At 30.1% G+C, this 17,124-nt stretch overlaps 1 protein-coding gene across 4 annotated transcripts in view; it reads right to left on the bottom strand.

Moving 5' to 3' along the window:
- Positions 1-3,364: 3,364 nt before the first annotated feature.
- Positions 3,365-17,124, bottom strand: part of LOC119611996 (flightin) — a 149,292-nt gene continuing 135,532 nt past the window's right edge. For 2 of the 4 annotated variants that reach the window (XM_037967709.1, XM_037967723.1), the window contains 2 exons: positions 12,852-12,997; positions 3,365-3,660 (listed from right to left, as the gene is read on the bottom strand). In XM_037967709.1, the coding sequence (XP_037823637.1) occupies positions 12,862-12,997 (136 nt within the window). In that variant the 3' untranslated portion in view covers positions 3,365-3,660; positions 12,852-12,861. Of the gene's footprint in view, positions 3,661-12,701; positions 12,998-17,124 lie in introns of those variants that run through there. The other 2 variants (XM_037967705.1, XM_037967716.1) reach the window with 1 other exon arrangement.

Genomic DNA, 17,124 nt, shown 5'->3' with positions numbered 1-17,124 from the left:
ACGTTGTTATCAAAGTACAGGTCGCAATTTTCAAGATAATTTGATGAAATTTTGAATACACGTTTGTTTTGACCCAACGAAGCCTATTGAAAATGGTTTAAATCGGTCCATTATTTCACCTAGACCCCATACAACTGAACCCCTCGAAAAGGGCTTTTGAGCTCATAATTATGTATAATATAAATGTATCTCGATGAAAGTTCGCACAACTAAGTTTTATACAAGCCTTGATGACCTTGCCGAATTTCGAAATGATCGGACTTCATTTTATATATATTATACAAATACAAATCTATCCAGCCCACTTTATCGGGCTCGGTCCACATGAGCTCCTATCTCCCATATAAAGCCTATTTTAGAAAATAAGTTTTTCGTCAATAAATTGCTTAAATAAATCGTAATCAAGATAATATTCAAGATAAATGCTTTATTACGAAAAATAAATCATATTTAATATTCATAACTGGTGTAGGGTTTGATATTACATATGAGAAAATTTTACTGAAAAAGCTAAGTTTAAAATGCCTATAAATTAACAATACAAGCTTTTAAACCCATTGGGGAATTGGGTCTATTAATTGTCTACTTTCAGTTCCCGTTGGTCTTGTTCGGTAAAGATTCGAAGACCCAAAATTTGTTGCATAGTGTTATATATAGAGCCCTTTTTGCAAAATGGACGTAAGCGACGTGATTTTCGATTTCCGTTTTTTTATAGAAAACGATAATTTAGGTTTATTAGCATCATCTCTGAAAATTTCGTAGCTATTGATCCAACAGTTTCAACTTTACAAGAAAAAGAACAAATACGTAAGTACACATTTATTTTCTATTTATGAATTTTGTGTCGGTTACATCTAAATTTTCTTTTAAAATATATTAAATTTATAAAAAATTTCGAACAAATTAACGTATTAAATTTGTTCGTGAAATGCCACATATCTGAGTATAGTTGTTATAAATTCATGTCATTATCACTATGCTATTGCATTTATGAAGTTTATAATTTTCTATAATGTTTATTCACGCATTTTTTGTCAGCTCCAGTGAGTTGGTGTAGCCCCTTAATATTTTTAGTTTCATTATTTCTCTGATTCGAATAAAGGTTTTGTTAATTTTCCAAATTTAAGGAAAATCAAGCCAAACTGATGACTTCAAATTAAAGAAAGTAGGTAAGTCGGCCATGGCCAACCATATGATATCCTAGTTCAGTAGTATACTATATTTTAAAAATTATTTATTTTTCATAAAGATATTTGTATGGGTCGATCGTTATGAAAATTGAGCCTGTAGCTTGCGCACAAGGTTTACAGGACAGCCAGCCAGCCGGACGGACATGTCGACTCAGAAAGTAATTCTGAGTTGATCGGTATACTTTGTGTGTCACAAACATCAGCGCAAACTCGTAATACCCTCCCCACTATAGTGGTGTAGGTTATAAATATTATGAATATAATTCGGAATTTCAAAAAATCAACCCGAAAAATACATTTTACGCAGAGACAGTAATTGTTATTATTTTTATCTAAAAAAATTAAAAATACAAATTTTATTTGGTTTGTATTTCATTTCTCAGAAAATACAAATTGCTTTTGATTTGAATTTTTTATATTTTCCGTAAAAATTACTGAGAACTTTTTCAAATAAAAATCAATAATAAACAAGTAAGAAATTATAGTCGGGCGTGGCCGACCATATGATACCCTACACCAGTTATGAATATTAAATGTGATTTATTTTTCATAATAAAGCATTTATCTTCAATATTCCCTTATTCCGATACATTTAAGCAATTTATGGATGAAAAACTAATTTTCTGAAAGAGGCTTTATATGGGGGCTAGGGGCAAATATGGACCAAGCCCGATAAAATTTTGTGAATATATTTATATTGACATAATATTTTAAAGTGCTGAATTTCATCGCGATATTTGTGTTTATAAGCTAATTTGGGACATTCAAGTAATTTTCTGAAGGGGACTTTGTATGGGAGCTAGGGTCAAATGTGGCCCGATCTTTATGAAATTTGGCAGGTTCATCAAGACTTCTATAAAACTTAGTTGTGCCGTATTTTATCGATATATCTGTATATCTAACATAATTATGAGCTCAGAAGCCCTTTTCGGGGGGTTCTGTTGTATGGGGGCTAGGTGAAATAATGGACCGATTTTAACCATTTTCAATAGGCTTCGTCCTTAGGTCAAATAAAACGTGCGTGCCAAATTTCATCCAATTATCTTGAAAATTGCGACCTGTACCTTGCGCACAAGGTTTACATGGACAGCCAGCCAGCCAGCCAGCCAGACGGACGGACGGACGGACATAGCTTAATCGACTCAGAAAACGATTCTAAGCCGATTGGTATACTTTAAGGTGGGTCTAGGACGAATATTTTTGTATGTTACAAACATCAGCACAAATCCAATATACCCTCCCCACTAAAGTGGAGTAGGGTATAAAAACACAAATAATTTTTAAACCATAAGGCACAAATAAAAATCAGGAAATGATTTTTATTTTTTGAGATTAATTATAAAACTCATTATGCGATATTTACCTTTAAAACACATTAAAAATGATCGGGTTTAAACAGAGATTAATAGAAAATTGGTAAAATTTCTTTACCACTGATATCATCGACCAAATTTTCAGAAATTGGACAGAAATTAGATTCGAAAATTGGAAAATTAATATTTTTTTGGTGATTTTTATTCTTTGCTTTGAAAAATAAAAATCATTGATTGATTTCTATTTTTTATTTGAATAAATAAAAATTACTGAGTGAGTATTATTAAAAACAACATAAATAATTTTTTATTGAAACAAATAGAATAAAAATCTAAAATAATTTTTATTTTCAATTTTTATTATAAAAACCAAGAAAAAAAAGTTTATTGAAAAAATCGATTAAAAAAGGTCTGGGAAATATTTTTATATTTGTTTTATTCAAAACATTTCTAGGACGATTCTTTCATACTGATTTTTTTAAGCAAACATTTCATAAATAATAATTAATAATAAATATTATTGTCTCTGATTTTATGCTTACACTTTAAAATTTTTTATTAAAATTTCAATTGTTTATGCACATTTCATTCTTATTTTTAAGGTATTTTACACTTTTCTTTATTGTCTTTTGAAAAATAAAGTGTTTTTGAATTGTTTTAAAAAATTTATGAAAACCGACTGTGTGTCAAATATTAGTAATATTTTTGAAAATAAAAATACAAATTATGTTTAGACTAGAAAATTATATTATGATACAAACATTTCTGACAAGTATTATTACTCAGTATTGTAGTCTGCAAATACCATAAATAACAATTCTGACTTGGTTTCTGAAACTACCCTGAATAAAATAGGGAAACTTAAAAGGTAAAACTTGATCGTGTAACGTCCGGGTAACACAACCATATACTTTTGACTAATATTTATTCATAATATGAGTTTCCAGATAAAAATATACATATTTAATTAAACCTTAAATTTAAATTGTTCTAACAAATATTCCACCGCACCTTCTGGTTCTTAGAGAACTTTTGCATACTTTTGATTGATATAGGCTTTTATATGATAGTTATGAGGCCGAATGGATGCAGCTAAAGTTTGAATCAGGTGTTTATCTCTCTTTATGGATGACTCGTATGAGTCCAAACCTCGTCCGCTGAAAAAAGTAATATTAGAAATATAATTAAATACATATAAAATTATGTTTTAAAATTTTTAATTTATGGGCAATTTCGTGTCAAGTGACCCAACTCAGACACAAATTTTCAATCGGTCAAGAACTGTCGGAGTTAGAGCGAGTCAAAGTTGGACATATTTGTCATACAGGGTAATTTTGTAATGAGTGTATCTTTTCAAAATCAATTTTTTGAGTTGGGTCAATGCCAACATATTGTTTGAATGTATTTTTTTTAATTAAAGGTATTTTTTTTTTTAATATTCCGAAATATATTTTTTATGTTTATGTTTTCATACTACAATACTCAGTATTAAAACACTTCAAATTAAAATAATACTCTCCCCACTATAATGGTATAGGGTACAAATATTATGAAAATAATTCGGATTTTCGAAAAATCAATCCAAAAAATACATTTTATGATTATACTTTAATATTTGTAACATTTTTTTATATAATTTTCAATTGTTTATGCACTTTTCGTTCTTATTTTTAATGTATTTTACACTTTTATTTGCTTTTTATTGTATTTATGTAAAAATTATTAAAAAATTATTAATTAGTAAATATAAAATTAATACCGACCGTATGCAAAAAAAACAGTAATCATATTTTTGAAAATGAAATTACAAATTATATTTAGACAAGAAAATTGTATTTTGATACAAACATTTTTGACAAGTGTTAATACTCAGTATTGTAGTCTGAATTTAAAAAATTATTCCGGAATATATATTTTATGTTTACACAATGGTATTTGAAATATTTTTTATCCAATTTTCTTTATAGCCTCTATCATAGAATAGGTATACATACACATTCATCTAAGTCGTGCAAATGTATTAGTTGAACAAATTGTGTAAATTTGGCTGACTTCCAAAACGTACCAATAGAAAGTTTAAACACAATTTCACAGCGGTATTTAAATCTTGTACATATGTAAAGTTTCAAAACATTGCCACGATGCTCTGTTTATTTTCACGTTCTAAAATATAGAAGATGCATGTATTTTTTTTAGTAAGTCAGCTGTTTGTGTAGTTTTAGCAAATAATTTTAACAAGCATCAACTTTAAAACTGATGCGCTGTTTCTCATTTCGCTGCGTTTATAATACTTTTGAAACAGTATGCATTGTCAGTGTTTTGTACTGCGGCGTTATGAAACACTATACTTTGTTCGTATACAAAGCAACTGACGTTTTGGAAGTCATCCTTTATAACACATTAAGAACACCAAATCTATCGGTGGAATATTTTGGTTTGAAGATATATTTTGATGTTCTAGGTAATAATGGTTGAATTATATTTTGATTTCAAATTATTCTCAACATTAAATCAATTCTCTTTGTTTGCTGGGTTGGGCCGAAATTGACACTTGAAAATAAAATTAAAAATATAAAAATAATTGAGAAATTAATTCTGCAAATGTTTTTAATATATTTTATTTTTAGTATATATATTCTGTTTCCTTATTAAATTCTAAGACGATCTAGCCATGTCCGCCCGTCTGTTGAAAACACGATAGAATCCAAACGGAAGCTGCTGGCGATCTGAAAATTTTCACAGATATTTTATATTGATGCAGTTTGTTATTGAAAATGGGCAATATCGGTTCACGATTTCGCCTAGCGCCCATATAAGGTCCCCTCCAGAAAATGACTTTAAGGCTCATAACTGTCTAAAAGAAGCATCTATAGCGATGAAATTCGACATGAACACATTTTATAAAAACCTAAATCGCTTTGAAAAATTTTATAAGGATCGGTCCATAATTGACCCTATTCCCCATATAAGGTCCCCTTCAGAAAATTACTTTAACGCTCATAACTGTCTAAAAGAAGCATCTATAGCGATGAAATTCGACATGAACATATTTTATAAGAAGCTAAATTGCTTTGAAAAATTTTATAAGGATCGGACCTACCCCCCATATAAGGTCTCCTTCAGAAAATGACAGCTATGATATTCGACATAAATAAGTTTCGTTCGAGATAAAATCGTTCTACCAAATTTTATGAGGATCGGTTCATAATTGACATTACCCCCCAGAAAACGCTCAAAATTGAGTTCGCACTTTTTGAATTTAGGGTCACGATATACAATATCAAATTTAATCCTTTTTAGAAAAACTGTTAGAAATATGAACTTTGAACGTCGATAAAATCAAAATCGTAACGAATTTGGAAATTTTGGAAGACTTTAAATTTTTGTATGGATGAAAATAATGCGTGTACAAAATTTCATCAAAATCAGAGAGGTTCATGCTCAAAATTTGTATACACCACTATAGTGGGAATTGTATTATGCGTTTGTGCTGATGTTTGTAACGCATTAAATACCGTATACCGATCGACTCAGAATTACTTTCTGAGTCGATTTAACGATGTCCGTCCGACCGTCCGTGTGTCCATGTAAACGTTGTTATCAAATTACAGGTCGCAATTTTCAAGATAATTTGATGAAATTTTGAATACACGTTCGTTTTGACCCAACGAAGCCTATTGAAAATGGTTTAAATCGGTCCATTATTTCACCTAGACCCCATACAACTGAACCCCTCGAAAAGGGCTTTTGAGCTCATAATTATGTATATAATTATTATAATGTATCTCGATGAAAGTTCGCACAACTAAGTTTTATACAAGCCTTGATGACCTTGCCGAATTTCGAAATGACCGGACTTCATTTTATATATATTATATAAATACAAATCTATCCAGCCCACTTTATCGGGCTCGGTCCACATGTGCTCCTATCTCCCATATAAAGCCTATTTTAGAAAATAAGTTTATCGTCAATAAATTGCATAAATTATTGTGAACAAGTTAGAGTGCTATATTCGGCTGAGCCGAATCTTAAATACCCTCCACCAGCAACTTTTGTATTAATACATTTCTAATTAATAAACAAGTAAGAAATTATAGTCGGGCGTGGCCGACCATATGATACCCTACACCAGTTATGAATATTAAATGTGATTTATTTTTCATAATAAAGCATTTATCTTCAATATTCCCTTATTCCGATACATTTAAGCAATTTATGGATGAAAAACTAATTTTCTGAAAGAGGCTTTATATGGGGGCTAGGGGCAAATATGGACCAAGCCCGATAAAATTTTGTGAATATATTTATATTGACATAATATTTTAAAGTGCTGAATTTCATCGCGATATTTGTGTTTATAAGCTAATTTGGGACATTCAATTAATTTTCTGAAGGGGACTTTGTATGGGAGCTAGGGTCATATGTGGCCCGATCTTTATGAAATTTGGCAGGTTCATCAAGACTTCTATAAAACTTAGTTGTGCCGTATTTTATCGATATATATGTATATTTAACATAATTATGAGCTCAGAAACCCTTTTCGGGGGGTTCTGTTGTATGGGGGCTAGGTGAAATAATGGACCGATTTTAACCATTTTCAATAGGCTTCGTCCTTAGGTCAAATAAAACGTGTGTGCCAAATTTCATCCAATTATCTTGAAAATTGCGACCTGTACCTTGCGCACAAGGTTTACATGGACAGCCAGCCAGCCAGCCAGCCAGACGGACGGACGGACATAGCTTAATCGACTCAGAAAACGATTCTAAGCCGATTGGTATACTTTAAGGTGGGTCTAGGACGAATATTTTTGTATGTTACAAACATCAGCACAAGTCCAATATACCCTCCCCACTAAAGTGGTGTAGGGTATAAATATTTGTAGAAATAAGTTTTCTCATGTCATAAATAGAAAAAACCCAAGATTTAAACATCTTAAATCTACTACAATTCCAAGATTTATTGAACATTAGAAACGCCACTTCCTTTTAAATTTTTATAGATATGCTTTAGCGATATCTAGTATTTGCATGTGTGTGAAAGATTTAAGGATTTTCAAAATACATACATATATATAATTTTGTTCTACACACATTTATAATGCAAATAGTTAAATACGGTTAAAGCGCTTTTAGGGGCAGGACCTAGTATGAGAAATATGACCAAATATAGACCGATCGTGAAAAATTTTTGAAATAACATTAAGTGCTTTTTGCATTACAAAATAGTATTTATGAACAAAAATAGTTTTTATTTATATCATTATTTAGTAATGAGTTATGTGCCTTTAAGTGTTTTTCTGAAAGGGACCTTGTATGGGAGCTATGATCAATTATGGATCGATAGGAAAACAATTTCACAGTAATATTTCTCTGTATATGAGCAATATTTCTGCCAAACTTTATATGGATATCTTAATTTAGTAATGAGTTATGCGCGTTTAAGTGATTTTCGGGAGGGGACCTTGTATGGGAGCTATGACCAATTATGGACCGATCGGAAAAAAATTTCACAGTAATATTTCTGTGCATATGGACAATACTTATACCAAATTTTATATGGATATCTTAATTTAGTAATGAGCGTTTAAGTGATTTCGGGAGGGCACCTTGTATGGGAGCTATGACCAATTATGGACCGATCGGAAAAAAATTTCACAGCAATATTTCTATGCATATGGGCAATACTTATACTAATTTTTATATGGTTACCTTAATTTAGTAATGAGTTATGCGCGTTTAAGTGATTTTCGGGAGGGGACCTTGTATGGGAGCTATGACCAATTATGGACCGATCGGAAAAAAATTTCACGGTAATATTTCTATGCATGTGGGCAATACTTGTACCAAATTTTATATGGATATCTTAATTTAGTTATGAGTTAATATTTCTATGCATGTGGGCAATACTTGTACCAAATTTTATATGGATATCTTAATTTAGTTATAGTTATGCGCGTTTAAGTGATTTTCGGGAGGGGACCTTGTATGGGAGCTATGACCAATTATGGACCGATCGGAAAAAAATTTCACGGTAATTTTTCTATGCATGTGGGCAATACTTGTACCAAATTTTATATGGATATCTTAATTTAGTTATGAGTTATGCGCGTTTAAGTGATTTTCGGGAGGGGACCTTGTATGGGAGCTATGACCAATTATGGACCGATCGGAAAAAAATTTCACGGTAATATTTCTATGCATGTGGAAAATACTTGTACCAAATTTTATATGGATATCTTAATTTAGTTATGAGTTATGCGCGTTTAAGTGATTTTCGGGAGGGGACCTTGTATGGGAGCTATGACCAATTATGGACCGATCGGAAAAAAATTTCACGGTAATATTTCTATGCATGTGGGCAATACTTGTACCAAATTTTACATAGATATCTTAATTTAGTAATGAGTTATGCGCGTTTAAGTGATTTTCGGGAGGGGATCTTGTATGGGAGCTATGTCCATTGACATAAGATTTTAATTTGTGAAATTTTGTGAAGATATCGACATTGTGGCGGAAGTTATTAACAAAAAACCCATTTTGCGGGAATTTGTACTTTTGTATGGGAGGTATATGAAATTGTGGACCGATTCTGGCAATTTTCAGCAGGGATCAAGATCTTGTGCAGAAACGAATATATGGTGATTTCCATGAAATTATCTTGCATAGTTTTCGAGAAAATTATATCATAATGTGTAAAAAATGCTTATTTTTTTCCGAGGTTGTTTTAAATTTTGATTCATAACTTTTCCCGGTGTGAACCGATTTTGCCCATTTGCAATACCAAACAACTTAGGAAAATGAAGAACATTTTGGGTGAATTTGGTTAAACTATATTGCTTCGTTTTATCGTGAGCGTGTTTTACACAGACAGACGGACAGACGGACATAGCTAAATCGACTCAGAATTTGATAAGGACCCAGAATATATATACTTTGTTGGGTCTCAGATGAATATTTCTTGGTGTTACACACGGAATGACAAAGTTATATATACCCTCTATCACCACTGATGGTGGTGGAGGGTATAAAAATAAATCATATTTAATATTCATAACTGGTGTAGGGTTTGATATTACATATGAGAAAATTTTACTGAAAAAGCTAAGTTTAAAATGCCTATAAATTAACAATACAAGCATTTAAGCCCATTGGGGAATTGGGTCTATTAATTGTCTACTTTCAGTTCCCGTTGGTCTTGTTCGGCAAATGCATGTTTTTTGTGGTGCGTCGTATGGACTCATGGATAAGATATTTACACATTTCATACCAATTTAAGAATTTTGGCATCGATTTGTTAGAGCATATTTTTGCATATTTTACCAATAAGAGCATAATTTTGCATGATTTGACTTTTTTAGCATATTTAATATTTTCGAGTTTTTAGAGCATATTTTACTCTTTTAGTGCATATTTTGATGTTTTCGCTTTTTTTCGTTTTTGTATATTTTCAAAACTTTATTTAAAAAAAATAAAATTTTATTTTTTTTATTTTTAGCCTATTTTACAATTTTGAAAAAAATTTCGTTTGTAGAACTTAAAAACTGCAAAAAATACATTACTTTCATGAAAACCAATGTTATAGTTTTTTGTTCAATAAAGCATTACATTTTAAATGCGACCAATCCATTTTTATAGTTTAAAAAACTAATTATTGGAATTTATGACAACACCGATTAAAATGTCAGTTTAGAAGCTTTGAATACAATTGGAAGAAATGTATCAAACTTTGTCGTTTGAAATATGTTTTTTGGGGTCCAAATGGTTTCATGTTATTTATTGGTTATCTGAACGTAAAACGGAATTCTATTAAACTAGTTCTTCAAACTATGCGATGAATCAATTATAAAAAATCTTGTAGGATGAAATATGACACTAAACATTTATTATTTCATTACAATTTCTGTCTTTTTGAGCTTTTCAATGTTAAAAAATAATGAAAAATTTTATTTTTAGAACATATTTTTTAAATTTTAAGATTATATTTTGAGCTTTTTTACGACATATTTAAAGCGCTTAAAACACTTTTTTAGAGCATGTTTTCGGTTTCCCTGCTAATTACATTGCATTTATACTCTATATTTGGTTGTAAATTTGTGGATTTCGGAAGGCGGACATGTATAGTATATGGACTCTTAATGAATCGATATTACCAGAATATACTTATTTATTCGATACATGGCGAATTGTACTTCCATGTATGGATATTAATATGGACATCTGGGTGATTTTCAGAACACCGCCTTTAACGAGGGATTTGGTCAATTGTGGACCAGGGTCTATAGAATTTAAACGAGTGATTAGTTTCGAAAACAATTCATTTTTGTAGAATTTTATCATACTTTCTTAATTTTTGAGAGATTTATTAACTATATTTTAATTTTCTGTATGAGGGGCATATGAACCCATCCTAACACAACATCATTCATCAGATTTCTTTGGAATATTGATATTTTTATTTCAGCTATGGTCATAAAGTTATTCATATATGGAGACTAGGGTCAAATATTGCCAAATATAATTTACAGGTATATAAAATTGATTTCTGCCAAATTTTATAGCGATGCTTATTAAACAACATATTTATTAATGTTTTAATTATATTCCGTGGGGCACTTGTATCAGGGCTAGGTAAAATCATGAACCAATTTTGCTCATTTTTAACACCAAACAATTTTTGTCATCAATGAGCATTTTTGGAGAATTTCATCACTATACCTCCTAACGTTCGGAATCTATCCGGTTTTCAACAAACAGACTGACATACGGACATCGCAAGATGATCTTAAAATCTTCGATTTAGAGTCGATTTATGGAACCCTAATATGTATATGTGTTTGCCTTTGCAAAGTAATTTGTTTGCTGTTTTATCAAAATGTTATTTTGTTAAAAGCTACTTTAATTAGTCGAAATAGATATATCACTGCGAATGTCTATTCACGCATTTTTTGTCAGCTCCAGTGAGTTGGCGCTGATGTTTGTGTGTCACAAACATCAGCGCAAACTCGTAATACCCTCCCAACTATAGTGGTGTAGGTTATAAATAATATGAATATAATTCGGAATTTCAAAAAATCAACCCGAAAAATACATTTTATGCAGAGACAGTAATTGTTATTATTTTTATTAAAAGAAATTAAAAATACAAATTTTATTTGGTTTGTATTTCATTTCTCAGAAAATACAAATTGCTTTTGATTTGAATTTTTTATATTTTCCGTAAAAATTACTGAGAACTTTTTCAAATAAAAATCAATATTAATAAAAAACACAAATAATTTTTAAACCATAAGGCACAAATAAAAATCAGGAAATGATTTTTATTTTTTGAGATTAATTATAAAACTCATTATGCGATATTTACCTTTAAAACACGTTAAAAATTATCGGGTTTAAACAGAGATTAATAGAAAATTGGTAAAATTTCTTTACCACTGATATCATCGACCAAATTTTCAGAAATTGTGCAGAAATTAGATTCGAAAATTGGAAAATTAATATTTTTTTGGTGATTTTTATTCTTTGCTTTGAAAAATAAAAATCATTGATTGATTTCTATTTTTTATTTGAATAAATAAAAATTACTGAGTGAGTATTATTAAAAACAACATAAATAATTTTTTATTGAAACAAATAGAATAAAAATCTAAAATAATTTTTATTTTCAATTTTTATTATAAAAACCAAGAAAAAAAAGTTTATTGAAAAAATCTATTAAAAAAGGTCTGGGAAATATTTTTATATTTGTTTTATTCAAAACATTTCTAGGACGATTCTTTCATACTGATTTTTTTAAGCAAACATTTCATAAATAATAATTAATAATAAATATTATTGTCTCTGATTTTATGCTTACACTTTAAAATTTTTTATTAAAATTTCAATTGTTTATGCACATTTCATTCTTATTTTTAAGGTATTTTACACTTTTTGTCATTTATTCTTCTTTTCTTTATTGTCTTTTGAAAAATAAAGTGTTTTTGAATTGTTTTAAAAAATTTATGAAAACCGACTGTGTGTCAAATATTAGTAATATTTTTGAAAATAAAAATACAAATTATGTTTAGACTAGAAAATTATATTATGATACAAACATTTCTGACAAGTATTATTACTCAGTATTGTAGTCTGCAAATACCATAAATAACAATTCTGACTTGGTTTCTGAAACAACCCAACCTGAATAAAATAGGGAAACTTAAAAGGCAAAACTTGATCGTGTAACGTCCGGGTAACACAACCATATACTTTTGACTAATATTTATTCATAATATGAGTTTCCAGATAAAAATATACATATTTAATTAAACCTTAAATTTAAATTGTTCTAACAAATATTCCACCGCACCTTCTGGTTCTTAGAGAACTTTTGCATACTTTTGATTGATATAGGCTTTTGTATGATAGTTATGAGGCCGAATGGATGCAGCTAAAGTTTGAATCAGGTGTTTATCTCTCTTTATGGATGACTCGTATGAGTCCAAACCTCGTCCGCTGAAAAAAGTAATATTAGAAATATAATTAAATACATATAAAATTATGTTTTAAAATTTTTAATTTATGGGCAATTTCGTGTCAAGTGACCCAACTCAGACACAAATTTTCAATCGGTCAAGAACTGTCGGAGTTAGAGCGAGTCAAAGTTGGACATATTTGTCATACAGGGTAATTTTGTAATGAGTGTATCTTTTCAAAATCAATTTTTTGAGTTGGGTCAATGCCAACATATTGTTTGAATGTATTTTTTTTTAATTAAAGGTATTTTTTTTTTTAATATACCGAAATATATTTTTTTATGTTTATGTTTTCATACTACAATACTCAGTATTAAAACACTTCAAATTAAAATAATACTCTCCCCACTATAATGGTATAGGGTATAAATATTATGAAAATAATTCGGATTTTCGAAAAATCAATCCAAAAAATACATTTTATGATTAAACTTTAATATTTGTAACATTTTTTTATATAATTTTCAATTGTTTATGCACTTTTCGTTCTTATTTTTAATGTATTTTACACTTTTTATTTGCTTTTTATTGTATTTTTGTAAAAATTATTAAAAAATTATTAATTATTAAATATAAAATTAATACCGACCGTATGCAAAAAAAACAGTAATCATATTTTTGAAAATGAAATTACAAATCATGTTTAGACAAGAAAATTGTATTTTGATACAAACATTTTTGACAAGTGTTAATACTCAGTATTGTAGTCTGAATTTAAAAAATTATTCCGGAATATATATTTTATGTTTACACAATGGTATTTGAAATATTTTTTATCCAATTTTCTTTATAGCCTCTATCATAGAATAGGTATACATACACATACATAGTTATAATCTAAGTCGTGCAAATGTATTAGTTGAACAAATTGTGTAAATTTGGCTGACTTCCAAAACGTACCAATAGAAAGTTTAAACACAATTTCACAGCGGTATTTAAATCTTGTACATATGTAAAGTTTCAAAACATTGCCACGATGCTCTGTTTATTTTCACGTTCTAAAATATAGAAGATGCATGTATTTTTTTTAGTAAGTCAGCTGTTTGTGTAGTTTTAGCAAATAATTTTAACAAGCATCAACTTTAAAACTGATGCGCTGTTTCTCATTTCGCTGCGTTTATAATACTTTTGAAACAGTATGCATTGTCAGTGTTTTGTACTGCGGCGTTATGAAACACTATACTTTGTTCGTATACAAAGCAACTGACGTTTTGGAAGTCATCCTTTATAACACATTAAGAACACCAAATCTATCGGTGGAATATTTTGGTTTGAAGATATATTTTGATGTTCTAGGTAATAATGGTTGAATTATATTTTGATTTCAAATTATTCTCAACATTAAATCAATTCTCTTTGTTTGCTGGGTTGGGCCGAAATTGACACTTGAAAATAAAATTAAAAATATAAAAATAATTGAGAAATTAATTCTGCAAATGTTTTTAATATATTTTATTTTTAGTATATACATATATTCTATTTCCTTATTAAATTCTAAGACGATCTAGCCATGTCCGCCCGTCTGTTGAAAACACGATAGAGTCCAAACGGAAGCTGCTGGCGATCTGAAAATTTTCACAGATATTTTATATTGATGCAGTTTGTTATTGAAAATGGGCAATATCGGTTCACGATTTCGCCTAGCGCCCATATAAGGTCCCCTCCAGAAAATGACTTTAAGGCTCATAACTGTCTAAAAGAAGCATCTATAGCGATGAAATTCGACATGAACACATTTTATGAAAACCTAAATCGCTTTGAAAAATTTTATAAGGATCGGTCCATAATTGACCCTATTCCCCATATAAGGTCCCCTTCAGAAAATTACTTTAACGCTCATAACTGTCTAAAAGAAGCATCTATAGCGATGAAATTCGACATGAACATATTTTATAAGAAGCTAAATTGCTTTGAAAAATTTTATTAGGATCGGACCTACCCCCCATATAAGGTCTCCTTCAGAAAATGACAGCTATGATATTCGACATAAATAAGTTTCGTTCGAGATAAAATCGTTCTACCAAATTTTATGAGGATCGGTTCATAATTGACCCTACCCCCCAGAAAATGACTTTAACGCTCATTACCGACTTAAAAATGCGAGCGAAGAAATTCAACATAAACAACACCTGTATGAACGAAAAATGTTCTACAAAATTTTACGAGGATCGCGCCATAACTGATATAAACTGAATTCGGAAAAGACTTATTAAAGTCCCTCTTCCAAATATTACCCTAATGTTCATATTAATATCGATGTATGTATGATGGTAAAATTCTACATGTATGTAATAAATGAGAAAATTGTTTTGATACTAACAAAAGCATCGATTCTTAAATATCAAAGTTTATTTATAGGGAATCATTCCTTTTCGGCAATGATTTGATGGTGGGCATATAAGATTCGGCACAGCCGAATATAACACTCTTACTTGTTAAAATTGAATTTTAATAGTTATGATGAGCAAAAAATAAAAATTTCTTTTATTGTTTTTAATAATCATAAAGTAAAAATAAAATTTATGTGGTATAGTCGTTATTTATTACAATTGTTTTCTTAAGTTTTTCCGTTAGCAGCGAGGAGGTAAAATCAAGTGAAGTTAATAACGGTATGTGACCAAAATAAATACCCGGGAAATGATACTATTTTTTCTGAAAGGTGGACTTTTGGAAAATCCTGTTTTATCCGACAATTGACCATTTCTAAAAAACCGGATTGTCGGTTAACCGAGTATAAAAAATCGGTTAAACCGGTTAACCGAAATGTTTGGAAATCTTTTAAATATTTTATTATTTAGTTGAAAAAGAAATTTTGTGAAAATTATGAATTACTTAATATGATATCTTATTAAGTACTTCTTAGTATATACATTGATAGATCTTTTTGAAATTTTTGCGAATATCAAAAATACTATAGCTTGACCTTGTAGAGCTTCAACATATGTTACGGAATATGATATTATCTTTTCGCGACCGTGAAACAAGTTCCAGCACCTAACTAAATGATATTTATACCTAAACTAAAGTTATGTATAAATATCACTTTTTTATACCCACCATCAAAAAAGATGGGGGGTATATTGTTTTTGTCATTCCGTTTGTAACACATTGAAATATTCATCTAAGACCCATAAAAGTATATATATTCTGGGTCCTTATTAGATTCTAAGACGATCTAGCCATGTCCGTCTGTCTGTCCAAATGGAAGTAGCTAGCGAGCTGAAATTTTGCACAGATACTTTTAGTTGATGCAGTTTGTTTGGTATGGAAAATGGGCAATATCGGTCCACAATTTCGCCTAGCCCCCATATAAGGCCCCCTTCAGAAAATGACTTTATCGTTCATAACTTGCTAAGGGAAGAACCAATAGCAATGAAATTCGGCACAAACATGTTTTATGGGAACATAAATCTTCTGGTGGAATTTAATAAGGATCGGCCATTATTGACCCTACCCCCCATATAAAGTTCCCTTCAGAAAATGACTTTATCGCTCATAACTGGCTAATAGAAGCATCAATAGCGGTGAAATTCGGCACAAACATGTTTTATGGGTACCTAAATCGCTTTGTTTAATTAAATAAGGATAGGCCCATAATTGACTCTACCCCCCATATAATGTCCCCTTCAGAAAATGACTTTATCGCCCATAAATGGCTAAGAGAAGCATCAATAGCGGTGAAATTCGGCACAAACATGTTTTATGGGAACATAAATCTCTTCGTAGAATTTTATAAGGATCGGTCCATAATTGACCCTAACCCCCATATAAAGTCCCCTTCAGAAAATGACTTTATCGCCCATAACTGGCTAAGAGAAGCATCAATAGCGGTGAAATTCGGCACAAACATGTTTTATGGGAACCTAAATCGCTTTGTTAAATTTAATAAGGATAGGCCCATAATTGACCCTACCCCCCATATAATGTCCCCTTCAGAAAATGACTTTATCGCCCATAAATGGCTAAGAGAAGCATCAATAGCGGTGAAATTCGGCACAAACATGTTTAATGGGAACATAAATCTCTTCGTAGAATTTTATAAGGATCGGTCCATAATTGACCCTACCCCCCATATAAAGTCCCCTTCAGAAAATGCCTTTATCGCCC

This window comes from Lucilia sericata, unplaced genomic scaffold (genome assembly GCF_015586225.1).
Source record: "Lucilia sericata isolate MDLA Ls3-8-SP2 unplaced genomic scaffold, ASM1558622v1 Contig000032F_arrow, whole genome shotgun sequence".
Lineage (NCBI taxonomy): Eukaryota > Metazoa > Arthropoda > Insecta > Diptera > Calliphoridae > Lucilia > Lucilia sericata.
The sequence above is the reverse complement of the archived record's forward strand: the minus strand, read 5'-3'. Positions and strand labels throughout refer to the sequence as shown.